We start from the raw sequence: 24329 nt of genomic DNA, 5'->3' as shown, positions 1-24329 counted from the left end.
AATAGTGGTTCAATAGTGAACTGGAATGTGAAAGAGCTGCAAGAGTCGTCATCCTCCAGGTGCCCGCTAGCGAAATTAATTCTGCGCTTCTACGACTTTCTGCAGCAAGCGGCTTGGGTTCTTTCCAGTGTCGCCACAGTGTTGAACCCAACATCAGGTTTTTAACAAGTTAATAACCAGGAGGTGGAGCAGTAGAGTGGCAAAGGGGCTCCAGCAGCTGCAGTGCTGGATGACAGAAATAGCCTGAGGAGGGAGGAGGCGCGCTTGCACACACACACATACACACACACACACACACACACACACACACTTTCTGTGGAAAAAAATATCTATCTTGGCGTCATGTGCATGGCCATAAGTGTACATGTGACCACAACAGGGGCACTAGTTTAATTCCAGGCAGGAAGCGGGAACAAAGTTCTCGACCAGAGGTGGTCCAACTGTTTGACTTTTGGGGCCACAATGGGTTGTAAAATGTGACAGAGGGGGGGTAGCGGAGCAGCAGCAGATGGATGGAGTGTTTTGGTGAGCCAACGCAGAGGAGGAAAAAAAATCTATCATGGGATATGTAGAAAACATGTTGCTTTAATGACAATTGAAAATGAACCAAAGCAAAGTTGCAACCCAATCAGTGTCTTTGAAGCCCCACGGTGTGGAGCTCTTTATTGAAATGACTCTTAAAACACTGAAAACATGGAGGAAAGTTCGAAGGCACACGAGCTACAGCCAGCTCGTGTTATATATATATAAACTGTGGTAAAAGTACTGATTAAACTTACTCAAGTGAAAGTAATACGGTACAGGTTCTGGCAAAATAGAGGAATGACTTTGAACAGAATTTGTATCTTTTAAAACACAAAAGTAACAAGTGTGTTTTTCCAATGTGAAGAGTAGAAAGTACAGATATTTGTGTACAAATGTAGGGAGTCAAAGTAAAAAGTTGTCAGAAAAAGAAAATACTCAATCTCAGATACCTAAAAAATTTACTTGAATGTACTCAATTACTTCCCATCTTTGAATACAGACCAGCCCCAGTTGCAATAAACAAATATTTTAAATAGGATTCCTATCATTGTCTTTTAAATGTAACTTTTCTTTTTCTTGGAACGACTCATCAGTAGAGCATTTAAAAAAAATGCAACAACAACATTTCTGAAAAATTCTTATTTCACTGTGCTGCCATTGAGTTCCCAGCAAAAGCTTGACATGTATATACTGTATCTATAGGTATTCAAATGCTATGTGCTTTGTGTGTCATCATATGAGAAAAGGGGTATCCTTTAATGTTAACACATATTGTACATCTTTGTGTGTGTGTGTGTGTGTGTGTGTGTGTGTGTGTGTGTGTGTGTGTGTGTGTGTTTGCCTTTTCCTTGCAAGAATTATTAACAAGCATGAAGCGGTCGTGATCCTGACAGCACATTTCAACTCTGGACATTTTCATCTGTATACGTATATATATAAATATATATATATATATATATATATATATATATATATATATATATATATATATATATATATATATATATATAAATATATATATATATATATATATATATATATATATATATATATATATATGTCTATAATCTATCAATCTATCTATCTACATATGTGTGTGTGTGTGTGTGTGTGTGTTTTAGAATTGTATTATATCATTTAATTCTAAATGTTATTTATTCTTTATTTATTTACTAAATTTCATTCGGGGTTTCAGCGCTGCTTCTCGCTAAACTGCTCCTTCTCCATGTAGGTCAGCGCTGATGTTTTGATCCCCACTTCATCTTCACTTCTCTCCAGTTGCCATGGTTACCCTCAGATGTTGCACCGCTATCAGCATTACAGCCTTTTTTCTATTTTTCTATTATACAACACGGTCCTTGCACAATTCAGTCTATAAAAGACAACAGTGCTAATAATGAGTATACTGTATACACATATATATAGATATATGTATATATATATATATTGAATTATGTAGATTTTCTTTAGATCTTGCATTATTCTTGCTCTTCAACTTTAACCAGTATAAATATTTAATTCCAAAATAAAAGAAAAGATAATACCAGGCCATAATTCTTGACGTGAATCGTGATGTGCTGATTCATGTTTGTTTTAAATATGTGCACGTTGCAACCAAAGGAAGACATTCGAAAGAGCAAGAAACAGAAAAAACAATGCTATTTACACCTCAGTGACCTCATTGTTTAACAGTCAGTCAGTACTGTGTCAGGACTGCTGTCCTCTGGAGCAATCACTTCAATAGCTGTGCCATTACTGCTAAGTATTTTTTAATTTAGTTATAATATGTAACATAATGTGTAAAGTGTAAAGTTATACTATCAACATAAAAATTATAAAATTACGTAATGTTACGTGGTGTTGTGCATCAGAGTGGCTCACCTCGACCTCGACCATAGAAATACAGTTATGTAACATAAAACAGCAGAATTCCTGTGCTTTGTTCTTCAACCTCCACTTGATTGAGTTGACAGCTTCGACTTTTGAATACAATTTTTTTTTATTTGTACACGTCAATAGGCCACAAAGAAAGTAAGCGCATGCAAAAAAGTAAATAAACAAATAACTGATAAAATAAATATTAAAAATAATTTTGCAAACTTTGTGCTCAACAGTTAACTGTTCACTGCTGTTACAGTTACAGTGGGTGAAAATAAACAACACAGTATAGACTGATAACCCACAACAGTTCAACCACTTGAAATTAGGAAAACAAGGAAATCATCTTGACGTTTCTGAGAATTTCTTCTTTTTTTTTTTTTTGCAATAACAGATATTTCTGCGCTCTGACATACATATCAATTTTATTTTGACATTTGTGACACGTCTAAATGTCATTGTAATCCTAACACTACTTTCTAACTATGCAAGCAATGCTAAGCAGAAAAAAAATCACTCAGTGAAGATGTAAATTGAAAGTGGTATACAAGCATATATTGAGTATACCTTTGTCCTTCCTTATTGATGAAATGTACCACTTGTTCATTTTTTTTTTAATTTTTTTCTTTTTAAAATCAAGATTAAAGTCAGTAAGTTTGAGAGATGTTTGTATTCTCCATTTGCTATCAAGTAACAACTGGGATCCGTGGGAAATAATCATAAGACACTTGATGTGTGTGGCCACTAACCAACAATCAATTTGTAGTATAGCTGAAACAAAACTCCATTCACAAGGAGAAATGTTTACATTTACATGACGCAATTGTACTGAAGTTTATTTTCAATTTGTTATATTATGGTTGTTGTGAATATTTGCTCAGTCATTTGACAGATTGGATTTTCCTTTTTGCCCCACTAGACTGATGCTTTCGAAGCATCCTGTGACTCTTGACAACTGCACTTTGGGTAATTAATGCCTGTTTGATTGCGGTAACTTTAATTGTGTTATGTCTGTTGCGCAAAAGATCCTATTCTAAAACCCCTCAATCAGTTGTTGCTATTTTTATCATCACTTTCAGGATCATATTTCTCTTACTCTTTTTTTTTAATCTGTTAGAGACCCCACATATAAAGATTAAAAAAAAAATAAATAGACATTGAACAGTTTTGATCATATTGTGTTTCTCAACACAGTGCACCACACACATGCTGATTCTGTCCCACAACCCATCTAGAATCTAGTTTTCCAGGCCAGAAACCTTGTGTGACCCCACAAAGACCAACAATAAGAAACGTAGACGAAACATGGTAACAAACCCCCCAATAACCGATAAACATAACACGTGATGTGGAAGAGGACGAACAAAAGGAGGAAATGATGGTGAACTTGGGACTATTGTTATCAGAGGAATCCCAAACTAAAAAAAAGTGGGGAAAGAATGTGGAAGGCAAATAAGTCCAAATAGGACCAAAATATTGGGATCGTGGTTTTGGTTTGCATCCAAATGTGATGAATGGATTCGCCCATTAACTGTTAGGGTTTTACTACCCTACATACTCCAGATGACTCCATTCTAGATTTGTTTTTGTTTTTTCACTTTAAGATTAGTTAAGTTACTTAACAGTTAACACTTACACCAGAATTTTCAAGAGTTTAAACAGCCGACTATCATGCAACACTATCATGTAATCTTGCAAAATGAGGATGAAAAGTTAATTACCTCAGAAGTAAAAGTAACAGAAATATATATATATTGGACTTTGTTTTATGTCAATAGTTAGAATTATGGAGTTCCTACGATAAAACCTCACCCAACATTAAAAAACGGTAAACATGAGCAGAGATAAGAAGCACATAACAAGCAGTTCAAACAATGATTGTCTTGACAACATATCACTGCAAGATTATCAACAATGATTTTTCAATTCAGAAGTCCCAACGCATAAGAAAAAGCTGATCCAGCATAGTTACCAAAACTCAAGATACAAACTGTGCAAGGCCAACATTGTAGCAGTATGTAAAGGATGTGATTATGTAAATGCACAGAGCAGAAAAATGATTTGACTGAGACGGTGTTGAGTTAAATACCTCTGTACCAGGAAAGGATTTGACATACCCAAGTACCAATGCCATAAGGGTTGAAGGCCTGCTATTCTAATAACGTGAGAAACTTTTGCACACTTACCAAGAAGACTTTAAACCCCATATTGAAACCACAGGGTCAAAGCATCATCCATCTATGAATATGGTCTTATTTTCTCCTTCAACAAGTCTCTGACTAACCAGCCACTCCAGCACAGGGACCCCCACTCTTCCCAAATCCCCAAACTAAACCCTGAACCCTTTTCAGTTTACCTACTAGAGAAGGTCATGATCAACCTACTCGATGTTGAGCTCCTATGTTCAGCTTCTGGGGACTAGAGAAGTACTAAAGCCTCACCCTTGGTGAATACAAATACTTGTGTGTCTGGGAGTTTAGACAAACTGGACCTCTGACAAGAAGGGAACAAAGCTGTTCATGTTTTCTGACTAAATATATATATAGAATGACTACCTGCTGGACTCTGTCCAACCCTGAATACTGGTTGCCAAGAAGAGAGGCAATAGTTATATTATCGGTAATAGGTACCATTTTTTTCATTTTTGTCTTTTTTTTGTCTTTGGTATGACCTGGCAGGGGATCAAACCCACAACCTCCCAGTCTCAGGGAAGACACTCTATCTCTAAACTCAATGGACCCATCTGTAAAGCTGTAATGTGTGAAGTGAAGAATACTTCTGAAGTTGAATAGCACCCTCAGTATCACCTCACCCAACACATCAAGGAGCGGCACACGGGATAAAAGACTTTGATTTGCTAAATGCACAACAGAGTGAAACTGAGGGTCTTTCCTACCTGTAGTAGGGTGAGCACATAGACGAGTTGTACAGTCCCACGGCAATGGGTAAGAAGCAGAGTCTTTGGGCCAATTCCAATTCCTCACTTAACTCCTCAATCTCAACCCTCGCCCTTAACCCTCAATCTTTGGCCCTCAATCTTTGGCCCTCAATCTTTGGCCCTCAAAAGTAAGTGTAAGGGCTTAGAAATGGGACACCCCTTAAGTGTAGCTACGTCTTCAGACTGTGGGGGGCGGCCTTACGCCAAAGCTACGTCCAGTCAGTCAAGAAGACGACGATGACGAAAAAGAAGAAGTCCTCCATCGCTACACAACGAGGTACACAAGTAACGTGAAGCTGGGACCGCCGGTCCGGCTGACAAACATCGTAAAGTAAAAAAAAGAAAAAAATGTTATGCAACAACGATGTCAATAATCCATAAAAAAGTATTAAACTAAGACAATAAAATGGTTTTGTAATATTTATATCTTTATTAACTAAGAAAATACTTCCATTTGTAGCTCGCTTTTACATCGCCATTTTTCGAAGATGTCTTGGCGAAAATACGCAATGCCTTCTGGGTAGCCCTTACTCCCAAGGGTGGTGCCGGAGAATCTCAATATTGAGGGCGATACAGCCCTTAAACTCGTCCCTCAACTTGACGTTCTGAGAATCGGGACAGCACTTGCACCTCGCGGGAGCGCGCATTTTTGAGATTGAGGGTTGAGATTGAGGGTTGAGGGAGGAATTGGAATTCACCCTAAGTCTCCCTTTAGAGCTGTGACTGAACTGCCTGCCCAGGTTGTCACAGTGTGGATGAGAGGGATTGTCCATCATGGCAAGGAATCTGTTTAATATTCTCGACTCAGCCACAACTACGACAATTCCCTGGACAGACCCAGCCTTTGACAGGAGTATAGCACAATTTTGCTCTCCTCCGCCGCTTTCATCCCACTTCCCAGCATGAAACTACCAAAAGAGAACACTCTCCACTAATGAGTGGTAGAAAACATTCAGCGCGAGGCCCTGAACATCAAAATACCTGAGACAGTGAAGGCAACCTCTGATCATTGTGTGTTCAGTCCATCCTGCTGTTGACGTGGACTCCCAGGTGCCTCTGAGACTGTACTGTCAAAACGAAATGATCACGTGTTCTGATTCTTAAGTACACTACCAGAAAAGAAAAGGCAAAACAGTTGCTACAATACAGTCCAAAGCCAGTTGGAGGGTGACTGTGCAGATTGAAAAGAAGTCTTGGTCAGCAATCCAATTAATGGCTCTTGAGTACTAATTCTGCACTTTCCTAGACTACTACGGATCCAAATGACTTCCTAAGCAAACATAGTTTTTTCCCCATTTCACAGAATTTTACCACAAACAGTAAGGAAGCTTGTGTTTGAATGATTATTTCTTTGTCACATTGTTTCTCTGCAGTGCATCTTGTACACTTGAACCCCATTTTAAATTAAGCTACATTTGCAAGGAACACACATTTGTGGGATGGCAGTAGAGCGGAGTATGTGCCTTGTCCCCATAAAAAAATGATCCTATCCGTCGGTGCCAAACATCTTATCTGTCACAGCCTCTTCTTTGTGCAGTTTAGCATGTTGGATTATTCCAATCTGAAGAAACATAATATATTGGCAATTTAACAAACAAATTGTTTTGACAGTCTGTCATCACAGGCTCAACAAGAGTTGTGTCCACATTGCCGTGGATTAGCATCGTGTTTTTAAAAAGCATTTGTTGCTAGTCAGCCAAGAGAGGCGAGATTGTGTGTGTGTGTGTGTGTGTGTGTGTGTGTGTGTGTGTGTGTGTGTGTGTGTGTGTGTGTGTGTGTGTGTCAATATAGAATGACTGATTTTTTTTTTTCCATAGTCAATGGTATGACCCGGTCGAAGATCAAACCCACAACCTCCCAGTCTCAGGGAGGGACACTATCACTCCACCACCGAGCTGCAAACCCAGAAACAAACTGTAACAAAAAAACAAACAAAAACAAAACAAGAATGAGGAAGCAAACAAAATAACAAAAATAAAACACCAGTAAATAATAGATAAAATAAAGTGACAGTATAAAGTAGAGTGTAGAGAAAATCTAGCTCCCTCGAGCTACGATCTCATACCTTATTTGTCATCTCACTAGCAGTAGATCAAACATTTACATTACAGTTCTTATCACAAGGGTCTCTCCCCTCAAATTCAGGATGGACTCATCTCCCTCCATCTCCCTGATGGTTAAGTTAAATGGTGCTTTAACTAATAGAAAAACCAATAGAAGAAAACAAGCACCTCATGGACAGAGAAAAAGAAAGGTCCAGACTCCAAAGTTAATGCAGTGCCCCTACAGGACAAAGTACTTTCCTTTGCTTAAGGAATACCAATACACCCAAGAGGGTCTGTGCAACAACTGCTCCCAGACTCGTCACTATATCGATGCTTACAGTGTCTTATTCGTGATTCCAGTGCAGGAAATCATGGGAAGTTATCGTTATACACTCAGTCTTCCTACCATGTGCTATGCTGCCTACGTTGACTGTTGCGTCTGACAAAGAACTAGCCAGTGATTTAAACTTTGTTTGACTAGCAAGAGTCTCTGGGGGCAGCACACCACCCAACTCTCTCTCACCTTCCCAGAATATCAAGGGGAAACCAAAGGTTTTCCTATCGTGACTCCTCCCAATATCCTGTAATTTTCATCTTAAACTGGCTCTTGCAGCATAACACTCACACAGATCAATCAACTGGAATGATAATGGAGCAAGAAATGCCAAGAAATCTCCTAGTACAAGAGCACCAGAGGAGGTCTTCCCGAACCTGTGAAGGACAAGATGAACATAAAGTGTTATGGTGTGACTGTAAGCTCAGGAGTGAGACCATCAGGTTGGCGGTTTGAATCCTGCTGCATCAGAGTCTCTGTCTTTGCGTCCTTGGTGAAGACACTCATTACCTCGTATGAATGTAAGTGAACGTTAGAGCCGTTTGATTGGCAGCCACGGTTCTGTCAGCCTGGCCTAGAGCAGCTGTGGCTACACATGCTGTTTAACGCCGTCAAGCTTCTCCCTGACAGTGTTTTTTCCACAGGCACAACCCACACACTAAACTGTGATGCTCATCCAAATGCATGTGTCTTACAAATGTGGCATTCTAAGGGGAAATAAAACGGTTTTTCAATTGCATAAGACGTATTGCTAGGAAGCGCCTCCTGGCAATATGACAGCCTCTACCCTGTCCTCCAAAACACCATGAATCACCTTGAATCACCATGAAACACCGTCACTCAACACTCAACAAACCTTCAACCGCTGCTACAAGCATGCGGTACATGACACTAACAAACTTGTGACTTTACTAAATCTTATGGGGTTTTTTTTTCTCCATTTCATTTATTTGTTGGTTTAGTTTAGTTTAATTATAATCTTGGTGGTAGATTATTAGGCGAAACATTAGTGACATAAAACACCACTGATTGTCTGTGTTACAGCACCGTCAGGCCACATTAGGATGGTGTTGCTGAGAACTTAACATTTACCAAAATCATGAAATACATTATTTAAGACACAGTATGGAGAAGTTCCTCAACTGATATGACATTTTGATGCTAAAATGTAATTTTAAAGATAAATAAAATATAATCATTATTGTGACCCGTAAAAATAAATTCCAACCTCCATCTTTTTCTGTCTTTAGACAGTAACCTTTCTCCAGGCTTAATACCCATTTGATCTCAGTTATTTTATTTCAAAAGAAAGGTTAAAGTAGAATACCAGAACATCACATGCATACACTATCATGCATTTAATGTTTATTTACAATTTGTTTTAAAAACCTTGGGGTGCACCCAGTGCAGCTGCTGGTCTTTAGTAATTCAGATTGTTTTACTAAGAGCATTCAAGTAATAGCATATAAACCCTTTGGCAACAGACATGAGTTTGTCTATTTTAACAGTTTGGAATGCATGTTTAACTGTCCCAAACCTGACCTCTACAGTGACAAGATGTCATTTAAGATAAGATTACTATTGATACAATTACTACACTATAGTACATCTGCTTCATATTATTATTAGTATTATTATTATTATTATTATCATTATTATTATTATTGTTATTATTATTAATATTATTATTATTATTATTATTATTATCATTATTCAGAATGTGTTGTCATATAGGGAAAGGTGAATAATTTAAATTATTCTGGAGCTTACATGACATAAACATAGAACATCCAGAAAATTGTGAAACCATGTACATATGTATATATATATATTATATATATATATATATATATATATATATATATATATATATATATATATATATATATATATATAAATATATATATATATATATATATATGTATATATATATATATATATATATATATATATATATATATATATATACATATATATATATATATATATATATATATATATATATATATATATATATATATATATATATATATATATACATATATATATGTAGAACACTGTTGTCACAACAGTTTTGCACTTCCTGACTTTAGTTCCATTTCAGGTAAAACAGGGAAAATTAAATGGAAAAAAGTAAAATGAATTGTTAAAAGTAATGATGATAATATGTTGAAAAAATAATAATTTGCTTTATTCTTTTACCCCTTAAAGAATTACAAGCTGTGTCCAGCTCATTGCTTTTTCTATTTTATCTCATACCTACATTTTTATACTCACACAGTAGCAGATTTTTAAATGTCTTTTTGAATGTGGCATTGCACAGTGCATAACAAGCTGGATTGATAGTAGAGTTGACATAGCAAAGCCAATAGCCGATGGCCCACACAGTGTCCGGAACACAGGACTGGCAAAAGGTTGAGATCAACACCATGACATTGTATGGTGTCCATGTAATGATGAAAGCCAGCAGAATGGCAAATATAGTCTTGGTCACCTGTAGTAAATGAGAAAAAACAAAAATAGAAAGATTGAATGAGTGATTATAAAATACAACTAATTACTATATACTTACAGTAATATAAAATCATACTGATGAGTCTTGAACCAACTTGCCCGGCTCACACATACATTGTAGCAGAGGTTAAGAAATAAAATAGATTAAATAAAATTAAAAAATAATAAGAATAAGAATCTATTTTTGTTTGTAATGTTTATTGCTGGTACCATGGTACGTATCTTTCGTTCCACGTGTATATTTGCAACCTTAAATGTACATACTTTTTTTTCTCTGGCAGCCATCTGTCTTTTCCTCTTCACTTGACTTCTGGCAATACTTGCAAACTTTCGGGCCACAGTTCTGGGGCGGTTGATTGGAATGGAATGCCTCTCAGATCCTTGCACAGGAGGGACGATCTCTATGGCTGTGATGCACTCGTCTCCCGTCTGCTTTGTCACAATCTTTATTTTGGACCATTTGGAAGTGGAATTCCCCGTGGGCTCAGTCGGATTTGCTGCTGAAGTTCCAACTGGATTTGCTGCATCCTGTGTGGGAAACCCCAAGAAAAAGTGGCTCACTCACTGGTAACTTGAGACTTTGCGCCTTTCGTTGCACTCTGTAAAGCACTTGACACAGTCTATTGTGTTGAACACTCGGGATTTTTGGAGTAATTTGCATGATTTATGCAATGGCACTAAAGGTTTTGTATCTGGTATCTTGAACGTCAATTAGTGTAAATGGAAACATTCACAACATTAACGTGCAAATTCTCTTTGTTTCCTTTGACACGTGATAAGAAATGTAACTGCCAGCAACTTTGAGCGGAAGATGTCGGCCGTGTCATGCATGTGCTGTCCCGTGTGTATGTGCCAGGTGAAGACTTTCCAGCCTAATAATGGGGACACGAAAAACAATTGACGCTAGTTATTGCGCTCACATGTACAATAGCTGCTTGCTTGCTATTCTTAAGCTAAGAGCGAATATGAGACACATTTCTCTTTCACAGACTTCTTAATAAGGCTTGAAAGAAGCTCTTAACCCTCTTGTGCATGTTTGTACGCCTGGGCTGGTATTTCGGTTCCTTTTTTAGTACGACTGAAATGGAATTTGATGTGAATTGTTTTCAGATTCTAGGTTTGGAAAATCATAGAAATGAAAAACATTTGCCCCTTAAGGACTACAGTCCTGTTTTTGTATTCATAATAAAGAGTCTAAAGACCACTCAAGCGGCAAGTTGTTCCTCATGTTTATTAAAATGTATTCTAGATGTGAACGCTGCAGCTGCTACTAGTGTGGACTGAACAAAGCATTAGGGGAATGCCAGCATTCTGGAGGCCGGCGATTCAAAAACAGATGTGAGGATTAATCTGACAGTTTCAGTGTTAAAGTGGATGAAACAATTGCTGTCTGTGGTTTTATATGGACTCTGTCAATGATCTTGACATATGATAGCTCACAACAAAGTATTGGAGAAAAAAATAACTAAATTTGTTCATTTTTGAGAACCAAGAACTTTAGTTCAAAATGTGGAAGTATGAACGATGAACTGAATTAGTTCATTTCAAAATGTGCAAACTGAACTTTTAACTAATTCAGGTAGAGAGTAAACTTTCTCAACACTGGCTCTTAACGCTAAGATCTTCTTAACTGCTCTCGGGAAAACCGGCCAATGTTTGTCATTCTTTGTTGTTTGATCAGTGTTTTCCCTATTTTTCAAATCTACCTCTCATGGCCCAAGACAAATGGTATCTGACTACCTACGTCTCCAGTCCCACATCATTAGTTTTCCCATGTATGGCCAATGCTTAGCACAAAGCTATGCCAGTTGATCCCTGCCTCGTGCTGAGGAAAATCAGGATGTCATTTTGCCCAGTGGACAGACACAAGTGACTCAGTGAAGCTGCTTTGCAGATCAACTACATCATGAATTTACGTGTATCGAGATGTCTGATGTTATTCGTCTGATCCAGTTATTGATTTGTTTATAAAGTCGTTTATGAAGGACATTTGAAAATTGGGATCAGTTTTTCATAACATGTGTAACAAGACTTAAAACACTTTTATATGATGGTAGTTCTAACATTGATAGACTTCTGAGGGATATGAGTTGAAACTAACCTTGACTGTTATCTCGTTGTCTTTGTTCTTTTGTTCTGTAGAGGTTATAAAAGCTGTGGATGAATCGTTGGAACTCTCTTTTTCCTAGATAGATAGATAGATAGATAGATAGATAGATAGATGATCACTTGCACCATCTAAAACAAATCTAGTGGGTGTAAGAATGCAGCAACTTACAGATTGTGCCTTTGTACTGGGATGTGCTACAGGCGGTGTCTGAACTTGCGGTTTCTCTAATCTGCCATTTGCAACAGCCTCAAGTACATTGGGACTGGATGGATGTAATCCGGGACTGGCTGGGGTATTGCTCTCTTTGTGGTTATTCTGTTTGAAAAGATGCCTCTTCATTAAACTAGGGCTCCTGGAAAAGACAGCAGCAACAGAAACAGCAGAATGCTCATTTTGTAGTCAAGTGAAAACCGAACACCTCGATTTTTAAGTATACAATTATTAGTGTTGCAGTCACAATAAGTTTTTCATCCATGTGGAATTAAATTTTATTCACAATCATGTAAAATTGCTTGCAATTTCTAAGACTGTAATACTACCAATTCCATAGGTTGTACAAATTGAAAATTTGGTATTACAGTGCTGTTATGTCCCACCCAATATTATATATACATATATACATATATATATATATATATATATATATATATATATATATATATATATATAATATATATATATGTATATATATATGTACAATGAGAGAAAAAAAAGGGGCAGTGCACTTGACAGTTTCAATTGCTTCACCACATCTGCATAACTAAATGCATTCAGCTGCAGCAATGTGGTTGGCCGATTAGGTACTTGTGTTCAAGCTATTGAACAGATGTATCTAAAAAAAGTGGCTGGTAAGCATACATACATACATACATACATACATACATACATACATACATACATATAGGAATTGAAGACATGCTTAACTGTGATGGTGTTCTTACTTTATTCCCTTGTCTTTCTTCTCTGGTTTGTGTTTGGAGACCCTGCTTCTGGAGGCCAGGGAGATGTGGATATATAAGACAGTCATAATTATGACTGGAAGATAGAATGCTGCTATGGCAGTCCCAAATGTCGCTGCAGGGTTAGAGAGAAACTGTAGAAAAGAGACAAAGAAACATACACATCTATCACCTGTAGAGAATGTCATTTTGTCTGAGTAGGTTTTGTTTTTGTTTTGTTTTATTGTTTTTTACGATTTTAAGGATCCAACACATACAAGATAAGCATGGAATCATTAAGCTTTGTATTAGCCCAAATAATAAGCACTGGCAGCTATATGCAATAATGTGTGTGGGGGGGGCATGCTTTATTTGGAAAGGACCATCCCAGTGTGTTTCCCATGCAGGCAGACATACAAATGTTTGCAGGATCTTTGCAAGTGTTGATCACGTCTCAGCGTCCAGTAGATGTTTTGGTCTAATTATTAAACCTAGATAATACTGTCTGTCAGGACTGGATAAGAACTGAACCCAAAAGCACAACTAAAAACCAAAGTTTCAAATTAAAATATCTATTAAAGAAGTCCAAAACAGAAAATGACTCTTATGAGTTAAAAATCATGAAACACACTGACTGACCGAAAGCACAGACAAAAGACACTCCGTAGAGGAAAACACAATCAAAAGTTCTAAACAGAAAATCACTCAGTGGAGAAAAAACACAATGGGCTACCTCAATGAAACACCAGAACAGGAAAATACAAGACCTGAATACTGCGAAATGTGACAATCAGGGCGCTAGTTCTTTCTGAATACACAAGACAAACTAGCACAGGACAAAGGGAGATGTGAACTATTAATACACAAGGTAATGGGAAACAAGTACGCTATCATTGAGGGGGAAACAAAACAGACATGGTTGGAAAAAACACGAGAAAGGGCAAGCTGCTGACACATAAGGGAAACAAGGTTTTAAAATAAAACAAAAAGTGAGTCAACACACGTAAAGTATATTGCCAACAAACATGTATTTGTGTACAAATTCATACTGAAAACACCAATCATTAACACAGAGCATGCTAATGAAATAAAATAAAAAAAACAGTTGTTTACAGTTTGTAAATGTTACATGGATGGACAGCACGCCTAGAATGTTTGCAGTCACAGTCACAAAACGTAGAAATCCTGTGACTAAAGAAATAAAAAAGGGACGGGTAAAGTATAGAACATACTCCAAACAAGGAGAAAGGAGAAACGTCAGGGAGAACCACTAAGACGTTGTCTGTTTCTAGAGGGTGGGTTGTAAAACTTATCATTAGTAGGATAAAGCTACACTCAAAATTGACAGTCTACAAAGCAGTCGTGTTGAGTGTCAGAAAGCCTGATCATCGAGGTCCAGTAGCAGTAGTTGGCTCATGTAGTCTGGATGCTGGATTGATAAAAGACACTAAAGGCCTACCTGAAGAGCTGTGACAATGACACTGCAGTCTGCAAAGGTACAACCCGAGCTTCTGGGTCTAATTTTCTCTTACATGACTGAACTATTACGAGGTTCAAAGTTCAGGAGCACATGTCTTGCAGTTTTTGTGGAAGACTGTAACCTTGAGATCGGGCTATGTTGACATTAAAAAGGGAAATACTGCTTTACTTTTGACTAATGTTAAACCGACTTTTATCTTACAACAGGAACAAAATTGAAAGTTAAAATAAAGAAAAATGTCAATCCAAAAGCCCACAAAGGTAACGATACGGCAACTTTTTCTCGCTAATACCTAAGCTAAAATAAATAAATAGATGAAACTGCAATTGTACTGCCATTTTCACATGCAGGAATGAGAAACAGGGCCAACAGGTAGTCACGATTGTTAAAATGACGACCTTAATTGACAACCAGGAGAAATTCATTGAGCCATACCTGAATGTAACACTCTCCAGGTGGCACTGTTCGTTGTCCAACGATGAACTGCCAGAACAAAATGGCAGGTGCCCACAGAATGAATGACAGGATCCATGCTACTGCTATCATTATCCCTGCCATTTTTGTTGTCCTTCTTGTTGGATATGTTAAAGGCTTAGTTACACAAAAATATCGATCAAAGCTGATAATCAATAAGTTCATCACCGAGGCATTTGAGACAACATAATCTAAAGCTAGCCACAAGTCACAGACCACTGGCCCAAGGGGCCAGTAGCCAACAATTATGTACAATGTGTACAAATTCATACTGAAAACACCAATGATCAAGTCGGCACATGCCAATGAAAATAAAAAATAGTTGTTGACAGTTTGTAAATGCCGATTTACTTTGATGGACAGCATGACTAAAATGTTTCCAGTGACAGTCACAAAACTCAGAGATCCTGTGACTAAGGAAATAAAAAGCATTTCCAGCGCCTTGTATGGACTTGCTCTCTCCATGGCGTCCTCCCCAGGAAAACAGGAGGTAGAATCATTATTGGATATGTTGCAAGAGCTGCTGGAGAGCAGATCAATGGATTGGTTTATCGATGACCCTGGAAGAAAAAGGACACAATAAGAAGCGAAACCAAACAAATATTAACACATTTACAAGGTGTCATCAGCATCATTAGCCCTGTTCTCAGTAGAGTTTGCATGTGCTCTGTGAGCTTGTGTGAGGAGGGTTCTCTGGCCACACCAGTTTCCTCCTACCGTCCAAAGACATTAGGCTTTAACTTGGATATCAGCCGTGGTCTATTTGAGGACTGGCTTTGACTCATTTTCAAGCCCAAGAGTTCTTTACTTTAGATCAGTCAACTACGGTTCACAAGTTATTACATCAAAATAATCATGATACATGAATCATGACGTGTGTGCGTGTGCGTGCGTGCGTTTGTTTGTGCGTGTGTACGTATACTTGAGTCACAAAATGATGCAAGAGCATTTGGAAATATATAATTTCGCATGCTAATTCCACAAATTCAAACGAGAAATGAAAAAATATAAAAGTTAAAATAAAAAATAAAAAAATGTTTTTTTGGGCCACCATTTTTGTGTGCCGCCAAACACATTCATAACGGCGGCAAATGGCAGAACTGAGAGGGTTGTGCACAAGATAGTTACAGTTTAGGCCTGCGATGATTCTTTCCTAACCATCAGTGGCCAACCCTTTATTATGATTTCTAGCATATTTTCTGGGGTAAAAAAAAAACAAAAAACAGCCTGTGATGTACAACATGTACAACTCACGATTACCATGGTTGTTATTCAGGCTTAATACTGAGCATCAGTATTAAAAGCTAATATGGCAAATGCTTAACGAAACCACCACTTAAAACAACATTACAATTAAATAATGTACTCCATATGCCATGGTGTAAATACATTTGCTGAAGGATAAGTGCACACTCCACTACATTTATTTGACAGCTTTATCTTACTTGAATAACTTTATACACTACTTTCTTCTGTTAAAGATTAAACCAGTGGTCCCCAAACAGTTTGGCTTCTGCGGTCTAAAGAAGAAAAAAAATTAAACTGTATTTGCAGCCAAAACAGGTACTAAATTATTATTTTTTTTTTTTTTTTTGATTGAGTTTAAAATTATCGGTAAATGCTGAAATTTACGGGTTACTCCTCAACGTCTCACAATCATTTGTCCAGGGTACGTTGAACATGACTTTTAGTGCAACCGTGTAGCCGAGGCACAAGCTTAGAGAGGAGTCTTTGGAAGCTGTGCCTTTTCTCTTTAAACTTGGTCTCAAAATAATCACCGTTGTTTACAAGGCAATTCCACGGCTCAGTTGTGCCTCAAGCAGCTGCAACATAAACGATCACAAATTACGACATCTAACGTCACATCTAAACTCTGAGAGTGAGAGAGTAACGCACGACTGCTAGTCTCGCTAAGAAAAAAAATTTGCCTTATTTCTCTTGTCTCTTGGCCTACCTTTGAAGTGCACACTTTGAAAGAATTTGTAAATATATGCATAAATCCAAACTATTTTTAAAGCTTAAAGCAACTTGAAAATCTATGATAACAAAGAACTTTTGAGACCCCACTATTGCTGTTTTAAGATAAATATTTAAATTTGGGTACACGCATGAGCAACACCCTCATAACTAAGCATGTCAACGATCTCAAGAACAGACGGAAGAGGAAAAACGATGGGTTATTGACCTAAAAGAAGATGTTGAGGGTATTAACTAGGGCTGGGACTTTATCACATTAATTCGACAATTAACGCACAGAAAAATCAAAAAAATATATACTCTACAGCAGGGGTTCTCAAACTTTTCCGTACCATAGCCCCCCCGAAAAACAGCATTAGTTTCTGGCCGGGGACCCCCTTCACAAACCAACAGAATGCCACAAAATATGTTAAGAAACATCAATTGGCAGCATGCGACAGCTGATGTCAGTTTCAGTGAAAAACCCGTCTCCGTGTAAGTGCCGAAACCAATCTTTGTTGACAACGATGTTACAGTCTCTAGCCCCCTCCTTGCAACCTTTGCTGGCTGTGAGGCGTCGACACCCACTCACAACAACAACAGCGATCAGTCTGACGTCTTCTCTTCGCTACGACAAGCAGCAAACAATAGCGGATAATAACACACGGTGCTCTTGGATTGACTATGGATTGTGAGCCAAGTGAAAATACATACAACAAAAGCGGTTTGCAAACCTACTGTTTTACTTTTGATTTTTTTTTTTTTCTTCTGGGTTGGCTGCTTTGACAGAACACAGCGGGACATTTTCAGGCAGGCTGCCACATAAGACAGCGGGAATACAATGAACAGTCAGTCACCAGTTACATTGGCAAATATATAGAGGATGCAACAGTGGTTAAAACTTCCAAATGTCATAACAACGAGAAACCCCGGATGTGTGCTGATGTAAGGTTGCTGCTGAAAGCCAGGAATGGAGCATTTCAATCAGTGGCTGGCCAGGAGGAAACATTAAAGAGGCAAAGAGCCGTGATGCACAGAGTCTCCATAGCCACTTCACAAATGCAGGTGACACCCGCCAGTTGTGGCAGGGCTTTAATTCTCTGGCTGACTATAAGCCTCATTCTTCCTGGGCAACCACAACTGACCCCACCCTGCCTGGTGTTCTCAACAGCTTCTTTGCACGGTTCGAGGCAGGCAACACCACTCAGCCGCAGAGACTCCTCACTCCACCATGTGAACAGACCTTACAGGTGTCTGCAGCTGGAGTTAAAAAGGCCCATGCCAGCATTAACCCGCACAAAGCTGAAGGGCCGGACAACATCCCTGGGAGGGTCTTACAACTCTGTGCCGTGCAACTAAAGGATGCCGTAGCAGACATCTTTAATGTGTCTCTTAGCAAAGCAGTGGTGCCCGGGTGCCTCAAAAAAAGCCACCACCATTCCCGTGCCAAAGAACCACAACCCAGTTGGCCCAAATGACTATCGCCCTGTGGCCCTCACACCAGTGCCGATGAAATCCTTCCTGCAGATTGTCATGCAGCACTTAAAATCCTGCCTCCCTGCCAACTTGGATCCATTGCAGTTTACCTACAAGGCAAACCCGTTCCACAGAGGACGCCCTCACCACCACACTCCACTTCATTCCGTCCCACCTGGAAGGTAGAAACACCTATGCCAGGGTCCTGTTCATCGACTTCAGCTCTGCCTTTAACGCTATCATTCCACAACAACTGGTGGAGAAGCTGAGGTCACTGAACATGGGCACTAGCATCTGCGACTGTACCCTCAGCTTCCACACACAGCAGCAACAGGCAGTAAAGATGGGCAAAAGAACATCCAGCTGCATCACTGTGAACTCTGGGTCCCCCCCCCCCTCCCCAAGGTTGCATTTTGATTACCCTCCTGTTCAGTCTTCTCACCTACAACTACGCTGCCTCACATACATCCACTGAGATCATTAAGTATGCTGACGACACAACGGTGGTGGGACTCATCAAGGATGAGGACGAAGCTGCATACAGAATGGAGTTGGAGTGGCTGACAACTTGGTGCAGGTCTCACAGTCTGCTACTCAATGTCAGCAAAAGAAAGGAGATGGTGATAGACTTCAGGAAAAACAGCAGGCCGGCCCATAGCCCCCTCATTATCGACGTGGTGGTGGTACAATGGGCACACAGCATCGAGTTCCTTGGAGTCCACATGGCCGAAGATCTCTCCTTCAGCACCAACACTGTCGCCATTACCAAAAAAGAAACTGAGGAGGGTTGATCTCCCTACAGTCTACCTTAGCTACCTTCTACAGGGTCACAGTGGAGAGCATCCTCACCCACAATCTCACCTCCTGGTTTGGTAGCCGCACTGACAAAGAAAGGCGGCAACTGAACAGGCTGGTAGAAACGGTCTGTAAGATCACAGGTTGCTCCCTCCCATCGCTGCTGGACCTGTACACGAAGCGCTGCATCCATAAGGCAGCTACCATCATCAGAGACATTCACCACCCTTTCCATAGTCTGTTCTCGCTGTTGCCTTTTGGTAAAAGACTCGGGAGCCTCTGGTGCGGGACCACAAGGTTCTTGAACAGTTTCTATCCCCAGGCTGTCAGAGCACTAAATGCTGCAAGGGCACTGTAATAACAAACTACTAGGCTGCACCCTAATCACTTTAATCACCGGTCTGAAATGAGCCGGGATGTCATATTTGGAAAAAAAAATGTTGTCCTTAGTTTTTATTTGTTTGTTTGTTTGTTTGTTTGTTTGTTTTGTGAAAAGCCTCCGATATAAGGGGCAACAATGTTCTTCCTTTTGTTGTTTGGGTCTTAACCAGTGGCTGTTAGCTCATTATCCTTCCTTTCTTTGGTTGATTTGACAAAGGCCGGGTTAGGATGGGGAAGTCTTTATATGTGCCGGTGTTCTTTCTAGCTTCCTTCTGTTTCGGAGGGGATATTTCTGGCGTGTTGTGCAGGGTTCTGATGACTCCTGGCTTGTGCTCGGGTGGGAGGGTGGGAGTCAAACTTCTCTCCCTCTCTGCCTTTGTGCTAAGCCATTTCCATAATGCCAAGCGGACCGAGCGTCTGGTGGCTCAACTGCATTTGTCAAAATGTTGGATGGCTTGTCGGATAAATGACCATTTGTCGATTTTTCCCATTTTCGGACATGTTGAGATTTTGCCTTGTATAGCTCCGTCTCGTGCTAAGCAACAATAGGACATTGGTTTCGGTGCGTTGGAGGACAGTGGAATAACAATTTGTTTATATTTGTGGTGACTGCTGACTGAGATAAGGGATGAAATTAGATAGATCTAATTGAGCCTGGTCCGAAGAAGGCTCAGTCCACAGAACAAATAATCTCCATGCTAATGTATGTCATAAGATATCCCACTTTCCATTATCCTATTTCTGTGCTACTTGCCCCTGGGTTGGACTAGTTGGATCAACTCTGAATATGTATACTTTAAGCTAAGAGCATGCACCGCAACGCTGCAAAGGACACATGAAGCCCTGAAACTAGGAGTCACCATGGCAACCATCAACAAGTGGAAGTCAACGTACTTCAGCCCACTGGAACAAGACATTTTCATACACTCGTACAGTGAATTTGAATATATTGTTAGATGACAAAACACTGCTGCAGTAACAAGGGTGACAGGTGTCATGGGAGGAAAAAGTGCTACTTTAAACAATATCTAATTACACACACTTCGGTGAAAGCTATTGGAATCAAACTGAAGACACAACTGAGTTTTTATTTTGGGAGGACTCCACAGGTAAATATAGGTTTTGGAAAAAGCTTAAAATAAAATATAAGAACATAATCAAAACTCACAATATGCATTCTGCCGAAAAGGACTGACGTCAAGATTCAGACATATCGACAAATGGGGAGGAAGCAGTGTTGTTCAAAGCAGTCATTTGGGAATGGACAATTTCACAGTGATTTTTGTAACTGCAACTTATCAAAGTCGACTCGTTACAGGATCAGACACAGAATGTCCACTACAATCACACTAGCATTCATTTATTCTGACAGAGAGCAACGCTGCACATTAACTGTGACACTGATTGGAGGAGCAGCAGCGTTTCAGGAAGGAGGCAGAAGGAAACTCTGAATTAGTAGAACAACGCCTGGAGTCAACCCAGCTTTACAGTTCTGGCAAACTGATCTTCGCAGAACTGTTTGAATTCAGCCATAGTGGGGGGTTTCTCAGTATTGCCCACCTTGTAAAGGTTATGGAACAGCTTGTGAATTGGATTCAAATACGGCCTTCGACTCGGCTACTGAGAGTTGGGCTTGCTGGTGTGTTGTGGATCATCATCCTGCTGCAAAGCCCAAGTGCACTACAGCTCGAGGTCGTAAATTAATGGCAAGACATTCTGCATCAATTCTTTTTTTTTTTTTTCTTTTTAGAGCAGAATTCATGGTTCCATCTGTCACAGCAACTTGTCCGACGTCCTAAAAGCAACAAAGGTGCCCAGGATGTCACGACTGCCACCGTTTATATTTGATCTATTTGACTGATTCTGAGTCCATCAGAACAGCTGCCCTGCCACCACCCTAACGAGCAAAAAGCAGCCGCCTCTACAGCGGGACGTAAAAAGTGTTGCTTTGTTTCTTATTCCTTCTCCTCTTCTGGCTTTAAAGTTTTAAAGCCACATTTGACCAATTAAACATGCTCCAAAACTCACCAAACTTGGCAAGCATCCCAGGGACGGTGCAAAATTTGAAATTTGAAACAACTCCATCAACACGTTTGCAATCTTCTTAGTACGTAATGAAGTCTTTTATTGTTTTGATTAAAACAAACAAAAAAAAACCCTCTGCAATATTTTAGCGCCTCGCGCTGTTCTTCTGGCAAGCTGCCATGAAGGAACATCGCTGCACATCTCCGTCAAGACAGTAGAAAGTCTGACAACTTCCCATTTCACCGACTAGGTTTAACAGTTTAAGTAGAATGGGGTTACACAGATGGACTGAAGGAGGGCTAGTTAGGATTGAATTGTGTTGAACTCAGTCACAGAGATGAATTGCTTTTAGTGATTAGATTGGATTTTTTTTGGATGGCGAAAGGGAATTGCAACATCTTGAAAATGTATTAAATAGTTTTGACAAACTAGCTTCGTGGTCTTCTTAAGCTTCATGTGCAAGATCCACAGTGTTTTCCCACATTTTTTAATTTCACATCGGGTTTGACCACAAACATGATCACGATCGGGTCATCCACCAATCACGCAGCAACACCTTCTCATATTAATTCCATTGAGCTCTCATTCTAGTTTGCAGAGGTGAGATGGCCAATACGTGATTTAAATCAAGGAAACAACAAGCAGACTCCAAAAGCTGTAGCAAGCCATTCCAAAACCAGCAACTTCTGTCTCATTGTTTTCTACCGTCTGCCTGCTGGAGGCAACATTGTTTCCTTTCATCTGCTTGTTCTGCACAGAAATCTGTAAGATGGTGTCTGATCAAAAAAAATGGTGTCTGAAGTGCAGCAATCTATGAATCCTTTCATGGTTTTCCAAAACATGTTTCAAAATTCAAAGAGAATGATTTTATTAGGAAGAAGCCACAAATGATGTTTCTGATTTACTTTCAACTGATTCCGCTGTGATTTAAAACACTGGTGCATCAATGATGTCAAAGTCAATACAATCGGGAATGGCAGCTCAAACAATTTGAATGTAATGAGAGAGAAAAGGTTTAATAAGTCTCGTATTTTGTCTTTGTTTCTGTGAGTGCACTACCTTTTCAAAACATCTTCTTTGGGTGATAACCTTTTGAAGGGGGTTTCATCGGTAAATCAAAGAGATATTAGAAATTGCACTCTTGCATGTAAGATTTTAAGGGGAAAGAATTAAAAACAAAAGTTGATGGCTCAAATCATGTTTTGTTTCTGTTATTGATCCAATTGTACAACAAGCCAAATTTTGATTGATGAATTTATTTAAATAAAAAAAATAGCTTTTGGTTTAAATGTATTTGTATATTTCACATTACTCAATATTACTTGCTGCTGCTGATGGTGATGGTGATGATGATGATGATGATGATGATGGTAATGATGACAAAGTTATCAAATCCTTTAACAAATCTATAAAGGCAGAAAATGAAAAGAGGACAATTAGTGTGTTGTACAGTTGCTAAGATATGACAAATGGCAGAATAGATCAAAAACAGTACATATTCATTTCAATAGAAGTACTTCTTGTCTGCTCTTACATGTGAACCATTTTCAGATGCTAGTTGAATATTTATGAATTCATGAATATAGTCTATGTGTCACACTGTGTGTAGACATGTATATTATCTTATTTGGTGTGTCAAGTTTTACTACTTAGGACAATTAATCAGATATGTTGAAAGCAACAACAACAAGAACAGCTTTGCTCATGTCCCAACTCTAAAGAAAGAAAAACCTTAATAAAAAAAGTATTAAGTCTTATACTCACCATTGATGTTCCAGAGGGTCTCCATTCCCCCAAATCCATTATTTTCAACACTCATATTGCATGGCAGAATATCAACAACTACAAATTTGAGATCTCCATGCCCAATACTGTTTCTTCTTGTCAAATCCCCTCCGTCAACTCAGTTGTCTCCCGATTGTTGCTCTAAATATTATCCGTGTTCCTAAATTCTGCAGTCCGTCTGTCTTTTTCTTTATTTCCTTTCCACCATGTACCCTGCTTGCCCTCTCTGTTTGAGATTTGGTTTTCAGCGGATAAACACAGCCTCAACAATTTCTACATTTTTTTTGAATTTCCTCATGTGGATCTCTATTAACTGTCTGATTCGCCGCGGTGATCTAAAATAAGGTAGGTCATGAAAAATTGAGCACTTCATCATGCATTCTGCTCCTATGGAATTTCTTTCTCTCAGAGAATATTCTGCTTCCCGACCAAGTGACAGTGAGAAAGACTGAGTCTGTGTGAGGGAGAGAGAGACAAAGAGGAACCAGTGGAGAGGGAAAGAGAGAGGGAGAGAAAGAGGGAGCAAGAGAGCGGGAGAGAGAGAGAAGGGGAGGGGCAGAGAGCTGCAACACGGGGGTATCAGTATCGAGATGCGATTTTTTTTTTTTTTTTTTTTTTTGAACCAGCCATTGTGTGCATCTGTTTTGGCATTTGAATGTACGATATTCATGACAT

General features: G+C 39.1%; 1 protein-coding gene across 1 annotated transcript; it reads right to left on the bottom strand.

Moving 5' to 3' along the window:
* Positions 1–9766: 9766 nt before the first annotated feature.
* chrm4a (cholinergic receptor, muscarinic 4a) lies at positions 9767–24118 on the bottom strand. Its single transcript, XM_076051342.1, has 7 exons — positions 23634–24118; positions 15198–15796; positions 13286–13437; positions 12513–12696; positions 12336–12419; positions 10499–10762; positions 9767–10214 (listed from the first exon to the last, which is right to left on the bottom strand). The coding sequence occupies exons 1-7, from the start codon at positions 23686–23688 to the stop codon at positions 9969–9971; spliced, it is 1584 nt and encodes a 527-aa protein (XP_075907457.1). The 5' UTR covers positions 23689–24118; the 3' UTR covers positions 9767–9968.
* Positions 24119–24329: the final 211 nt, after the last annotated feature.

The sequence above is a fragment of the Nelusetta ayraudi genome, unplaced genomic scaffold (assembly GCF_046127955.1).
Source record: "Nelusetta ayraudi isolate G7.1 ecotype Tasmania unplaced genomic scaffold, CSIRO-AGI_Nayr_v1 ptg000134l, whole genome shotgun sequence".
NCBI classification, from domain to species: domain Eukaryota; kingdom Metazoa; phylum Chordata; class Actinopteri; order Tetraodontiformes; family Monacanthidae; genus Nelusetta; species Nelusetta ayraudi.
Note: the sequence above shows the minus strand (reverse complement) of the source record. Positions and strands in the feature narration are given on the sequence as shown.

Excerpts from the sequence above, each read along its gene's own strand:
- chrm4a (XM_076051342.1), bottom strand. The coding sequence starts at position 23,688 with ATGAGTGTTGAAAATAATGGATTTGGGGGAATGGAGACCCTCTGGAAC. Across the intron at positions 12,420-12,512 it reads CCAGTACAAAGGCACAATCT|GAAAAAGAGAGTTCCAACGA; the intron begins GTAAGTTGCTGC and ends CTATCTATCTAG. Across the intron at positions 10,763-12,335 it reads ACAACGAGATAACAGTCAAG|GATGCAGCAAATCCAGTTGG; the intron begins GTTAGTTTCAAC and ends TTTCCCACACAG.